Raw genomic sequence first — 6,289 nt, 5'->3', positions numbered from 1 at the left:
TGGTTCTGGCAACACCATTTTCTGAGCCCTTTCCTCGCTGCTGTGAAAGTACCTTGTTCTGAACCCAAGTAAATTCACAGGGATGAGGTGCATTCCTGGATTCTGCCTGGTGGTGGCACCAGACTTCAATAGACTGACACTGGAGTATCCCCTCTTGCCCTTCCTAGAGTTTTTTAGCCTCTTTTTTTTTGATAGGAACAATAGATGCAGCCTCAGAAGGGAAAGTACTGCTCGGTGGCATTACATCAAACTCGGCCATCGTGGTATCCTTCCACGTTACAGCAGAGTATGTCTTCACCATGAACTTGGAGGCTCAGGAAGAAGGTTCTTTTTCAATATCCACATGTGCGTTACTCCTCACCTTGAAAGGAGAAAGGTCAAGGCATTCTGGTGGTGCAAGTGTGAAACGTGTGGCTGTTAACCGAAAAGTCGGTGATTCAAGCCCACCGTGCAACTGCCAGGAGAGAGCAGGCGACCTGCTCCCGTAATTATAGCCTGGAAACGCCTACGGGCAGCTTGACTCTCTCACGTGCCATTTTGCCAGAAATCCACCCAATGGCACCGGCACCACCACAAAAGACCTCAGTCGCCCTAGAGCTTAAGAACCAGACGGGACCATCTGGTCCAGTGTTCCCCATTTATAAATGAAGACAATGGGCCCAGAGAAGGGCTCGGTGTGGCCCAGGTCCCACAGTGATGGGAATGGGGTGCAGGAGGGTGGGGTGGCAGCCCGGGCTCTGCGGGCTGTGGGGTGAAGGGGAACCGGAACGCCTGAGGGCCCCCATGAAGCCTCCCGCCTCCCCGGCCCTGGTCCCATCACACAGTCAGTGACCGACAACAGAGAGAAAAGGTATTTAATGATGTCTCAGACTAATCTCTTAAAGCGCTCAAAGTGTTTCCACAAGTGCAAGGAGAGGGATTGTTCTCAGCCAACATTTACCAGTGAGTCCCACACACGCAAAAAAACGCCAGGTCACGGTGCTTTAGACGGACTTTTAATTTCTGCACTGAAAAGAAAGGGTGAAAACGTGACAGATTACTCTATAGAGACTGCATCCCGGCCCTTAAATTAATCTTTGCTCTTGGGGGCAGGAGGGGCAGAGAGGCAGGAACACATCAAAGCCCGAGTGAGCTGCACACGCTGCTGGCCTGCACACGCCGCTGGCCGAGGGCTGGTGACCTGGAGACAGGGCCGCCAACGAGATGGTGTGTAAACACCAAGAGGCAACGGTTAGACACATTAAAAAAACACAACAAAAAACCACGGTTCCATTCTTCAAATCAAGCACAAAAACTGACAAAGAAACACACCCAGGTTTGTGCACGCCCCATCTGAGGGGAAGGCGGCTGTCTGGAGGCAACACCGTGTGCGGGGTCGGGACACGCATGGGGACAGGTGGCTGCCCTTCAGGCTCGGGGGCGCGGGGCTGCAGCTAGCGCGCGCTGCTCTCCAGCACAGCTGCGTCGCGCAGGGTGGAAGGCAGAGGCAGTCGGCATGGCTCCCCAACCTGTGTCCTGCCCTCAGAGAACAAGCCGCGGGTCTGCGTCTCCGTGGACTTAACGCGGTTGCCGCCTCTGGAATGTTCAATCTGCCACAGGCTGGGAGGGCAGCTGGGTCTGAGTTATGCTCCACACACGGTTTAAGTGCTCGTTTTATTTTCATGTGCAAACCGTCACTGTCTAAAGCTTTCAGAAGGACAAGTACAGAGAGGGACACCCTGTAGAGGCGAGGAGTGCCATTCCTGCCGGCCCTCCTCCCGGAGGCGGGGCGGGCGCGTCACAGAAACATTGGGGGAAAAAAACACGTTCTGCTGCAGTGAAGGTCTAGTCCCTGATTAGGTCGGTCCGGGGGCGGGCCTCCGGGGGCGGGCCTCAGTAGGTGATTGTCCACTCTTTGACGGAGGCGTCGTGGGAGGTTGTGACCAGTGTGTGCTCGTCCAGCCAGGCCAGGCTGCTGACATGGTGCAGCCGGTGTGCGTCTGGGAAGGAAACAGCTTGGTTTGAAGGCAAAGCCCAGCTTCTCGGGTTCCCGTGTATCTCAGGCTGGGAGTACGGAACCACCTCTGCTTGAAGCAGCAATAGGATCCCAAGACAGAGCCCCCTAATGGCTGTAAATCAGACCCCAGAAGGCCGAGTGGGGAACCAGGCTGGGTTGCAGCCAAGCACCTCACCCGCAGCACTGGACTTCTGGGGTCACACAACTCTGCGGGGGGATGGACTTGGGTACTGCGGGGCGCTCAGCACACCTCTGGCTCTACGTACTCTCAGGTGTGCCCAGCGTGGAGTCTAGATTTAAGCCACAGGGTGACGGGCTGAGACCCTGGACACCGATGCCTGAGTAAACATGCCCGGTGCAGAGTCTAGATTTAAGGGACAGGGTAGGGGCAGGAAAGAGGGGTCCACAATAACTCTTTACTCAGCACACAGTATCCTATATAGGGAGCTGCCTGGCCCCTCATGGGGAACAGGCCTCCAGGTCCCCAGCACAGCCTAGCAGAGCTCCTGGCACTGGCCAGAGAGGAGAAGCAGCCTGCTTCCAGCAGGGCCACCCCACAGAAGCACAGAGGGACACTCGGTGCCCAGGGATGGCTGGCATACGGCCACAGACTCACCTTGGATCTTGACTCTGGTCTCAGGGTCGCTTAGGGTCCAGACATACACCATCATGTCCATGCCGCCGGAAGCAAAGTGCTCATTATCCGGGGACCAGGCCAGGCAGACAATCTTTGCATGATGTCCGTAAAAAACGTTGTTCTCCTAGTTGTGGGAGAGACAAGAGAGGGGGTTCAGGCCAGACTGCCACGTATCACCCCATGCAGTCCTCAGCCACAACGGGAGAGAGGGTTCACTGAGCACATCCCTAACTCCCGGCAACACCTGGGACTCACGGATCCTCTCTGCACAGTCCAGGCCCCGGGGTCCCTCCACCACACATGCCTCACACTGAGTTTATTGAGCCCTCGGTCTACTGAGGGGACAAGAGTACAGCACCAGAAGTCTGCGACCACAAGGGCCAGCCTGCCTCCCCGGGGGTCCTCCCTAAGCAGGCGCCCGTGACCTTGAAGCCAGTCTGCCTCTCTAGGGGTCCTCCTTGGGTGGGAAGCTGTGACCTAGGGGGCTGGCCTGCCTCTCCAAGGGTTCTCTCTGGGCAGGTGGGTGGACCAAGCCTAGCTGTGTCCCTGGGAACCACAGAGTGTCTGTCCTGCCAGCACTTTGAAAACGGGACTTGGAGCACGTCATCCAGGGAAGCCACAGAGTAGCAGTAATGCTGAATGCTCGGAGAGCTGCTGCTTCAGAGCAATCTTGTCCTCAACTCTCCACCTCTCAACTCCCTAAAGGTCAGCAACCTAGACACGATTGTCTTTTCTGTTTTGCCATTTCATGCTTTGCTGCTCTACCTTTGTGGATGACTTGAGCAATCCATCAGTAAGACAGCCAAAACTCAAAAACTCAAAGAAAAAAAACCCAAACTGCCATGAAATCAATTCCGACTCATAGCGAGCCCCAGTGGGTTTCTGAGGTGGTAAATATTTATGTAAGTAGAATGCCCCATCTTCCTTCCAAGGAGTGGCTGGTGGGTTTGAGCCACCAAACTTCTGGTTAGCAGTCAAATGCCTTAGGCATGGCCAAAGCCCATGCCAATCACCAGGTGACTTGACATCTGATGAACACAGTCCATGCCGGGGCCCTGCTCATCAGGAAGGGCCCAGCTGCTGGGCGGAAGGGAGCCTTCTCAGGAGGGGCATGTCCTGTACCTGACTGGGGTTTGGGTTACACGGGTGCACACATGCTGCAGACGTGTGCTGACACGGACCCAGACCTTTCACTAACCAGGCACTACAGCAAATGGAAAAACCCAAGGACGACTGTCCTCTAGTTATTAACATGTAGCAGCTGAAGTGCCTCTGGGCAGAGGTCCAAACGGGCAGCAGTGCTGACAGGTAGCGTGGAGGGGTCTGTAACGCACATGATCAAGCACCAGAAATCACATAAGCTCCTGGATGGACAGACATGTGAGTGCATCCCAGGCAAAGTGCTGGTGGTACATTCCTGGGGAATTCTCTGACTTTCCTGTCAATCTGAGTTGTCACAGTGATGGTGGGGGTGGGAGGGCAGTCGGCACAGTGGAAAGAAGGGGCGCTGGGTCCCTGAGCCAGTCATGCTCACAATGGAATCCCTCCAACATGCAGTCACCTCACTGGTAAAAAAGGCCAAACAGCACCCCTGAAGGCGGGATGGGTGGCTCGTGGGCCTCCCCACCAAGTACGCGTGGCTCTCTTCCACTGCCCCCACCTTTGCTGAGGAGGGATTCACTTGCAGGTGCCTTTAAACTGGACCATCACCCAGCCACCCAAGTGCAGGGCAGTAGGGGCGGGGCCCACTCACCGAGTAGCCATCGGCCACACTGAAGACCGTGACCACTTTGCTGGCGTCACACACGGCGAGGAAGGCACCGTCCGAGGAGTAGGCCAGGTCTGTCACGGGGCCCTTGGCCTCCAGGAGCTTGTCCTCGTTCTTCAGCGTGGAGCCCAGGATGGAGTAGAGGCGGACGCTCCCGTCCTATGCAGGAAGGGACAGAGAAGTCAGCCACCCTCTCAATGAGCACAGGTCCCTTCCTGGGGGTGGGGGCAGGGCTTCGACCCAGTGCCCCCCGCTGAGAATCTGCACTCGCGGCCCAGATGGCGACAACCAGTGTCCACCTTCCGAAGATCCCAGGGGGCTCCTGTACACTTAGGATCCTCTAGGGATCTGGAAGCATCACCTGGATCGGGTTAAATCGCAGGCCGAGTCAGTCTACCCCGGACTCAATGCAAAATCGCAGCAGGGGGTCAAACTGGAATGAACCGGCTTGAAGCTCTATTAGAAAGGGCTTTTCCCCTCCGATCCCTGCTCCAGAGAGGCCACCGCATGCTCCCAACACCCCAGCCCCACCTCCGGGGCCACTTCCCTCCACAAGGGCACCTGAGGGCATTCCCACGTGACCACTGTCCTCCCATCAGCACCCACGGGCACTTCCCAGAGACGGTTCTGGGCTCACCCCAGTGGGCAGAATTTCGGGGTCACCCAGGCCCAGCCCAGCGTTCTGCGTGGCTGTGGTACTTCCACCGTACCGTGCCCTGCACTCCACCTCCACCCTGCACCCAACCCGAGCACCAGCCAGACCATGTAGCACAGCCACCCTGACGGGCCAGGCTGTCTCCCAGCAAACTCCCCGTCACTCTCCCTCAGGCAGCAATGCCTGCTGTCTCCTAGGGCGTGTGCCACCCATCTCCTGGCTGTCCTCACTGAGTGCAGGGGTCCTTGAAGCAGGAGCACCCAGGGACTTACAAACAACGTCCTAGCACTCTGCAGTCACCCTCTGGGGACAGTGCCAGGCACCATGATCTGTATGTCCCACTGCAATTCATCCTCCAGCCTGGGTGGCCACGTACGAATGTACGAACAAACGCGCGCGCACACGCACGCACGCACGCGCACACACACACACACACACACACACACACCCCTCCTGCTCTGAGCGGTGGCCTCGTTTCTACCCCCGAGCCCTGCACAGGGTCTGCGCTGGGGGGAAGTAATAAACAGATAACAGGGGCGGGACCTGGTCCACCTTCTTCCCCACTGCACCTGGCCCAGCCGGTACTCGACACGCCAGACATGCTCACCAAGTGCCCACTGGCAGAAATGACCAGAGTACCACCACCGCTCAGGGCCTGCTCTCTTCCTCTGCCCCACGGAGACGCCACAATCCAGAGGGCAGGAGGGGCACCACCACCACGGTGTCACCGCCCCGTCACTAGGCACCTACTGCCCACCTTGCCGTGGGGGCCTCACAGCTGGGGCCAGACCAGCCATCAGTGCAACAAGGAAGCCCGGGAGGGGACAGGGAGACGGCTCTTTCACTGGGGCTATAGGAGGGCACTGGTCCCACACTCGGGGTCCTCGTGCCTCCTTCCCAGGCTGGTTCTGGAGAGCCCACCCCACCTCTTCTCTCCTCTCCAAACAGTCCCGGGACTCACCCCACTCCCATACCCTGCAAGCCCCCCAATACAGCAGGCGAGAGACATGAGGGAAAGAGGCCTTACCGCACCGCCAACAGCCACCGTGTCACCCCCGGGGTGCACGGCCACCACCTCAGGCTCATAGTCGGGGTTGATGCTGAAGCACTTCTTCTGGTCCTTGAGCAGAACGATCTACAGAACACACAGAGCCGGTCAGAGGGCTGGGCTGCCCGGGACGGGCCCCTCACTGGTGTTTCCACCCCATCTCCCAAAGGGGATGATGACAGGGC

At 57.8% G+C, this 6,289-nt stretch overlaps 1 protein-coding gene across 1 annotated transcript in view; it reads right to left on the bottom strand.

The window, feature by feature from the left end:
• Positions 1-1,872: 1,872 nt before the first annotated feature.
• Positions 1,873-6,289, bottom strand: part of WDR1 (WD repeat domain 1) — a 57,360-nt gene continuing 52,943 nt past the window's right edge. The window contains exons 12-15 of the mRNA XM_007948776.2: positions 6,084-6,191; positions 4,387-4,560; positions 2,613-2,757; positions 1,873-1,979 (exon numbers count right to left, since the gene is read on the bottom strand). Coding sequence (XP_007946967.1) covers positions 1,873-1,979; positions 2,613-2,757; positions 4,387-4,560; positions 6,084-6,191 — 534 coding nt within the window. The remainder of the gene's footprint in view (positions 1,980-2,612; positions 2,758-4,386; positions 4,561-6,083; positions 6,192-6,289) is intronic.

Source organism: Orycteropus afer, unplaced genomic scaffold (genome assembly GCF_000298275.1).
Source record: "Orycteropus afer afer isolate SDZICR_OR568_19922 unplaced genomic scaffold, OryAfe1.0 scaffold00224, whole genome shotgun sequence".
NCBI lineage: Eukaryota > Metazoa > Chordata > Mammalia > Tubulidentata > Orycteropodidae > Orycteropus > Orycteropus afer.
Note: the sequence above shows the minus strand (reverse complement) of the source record. Positions and strands in the feature narration are given on the sequence as shown.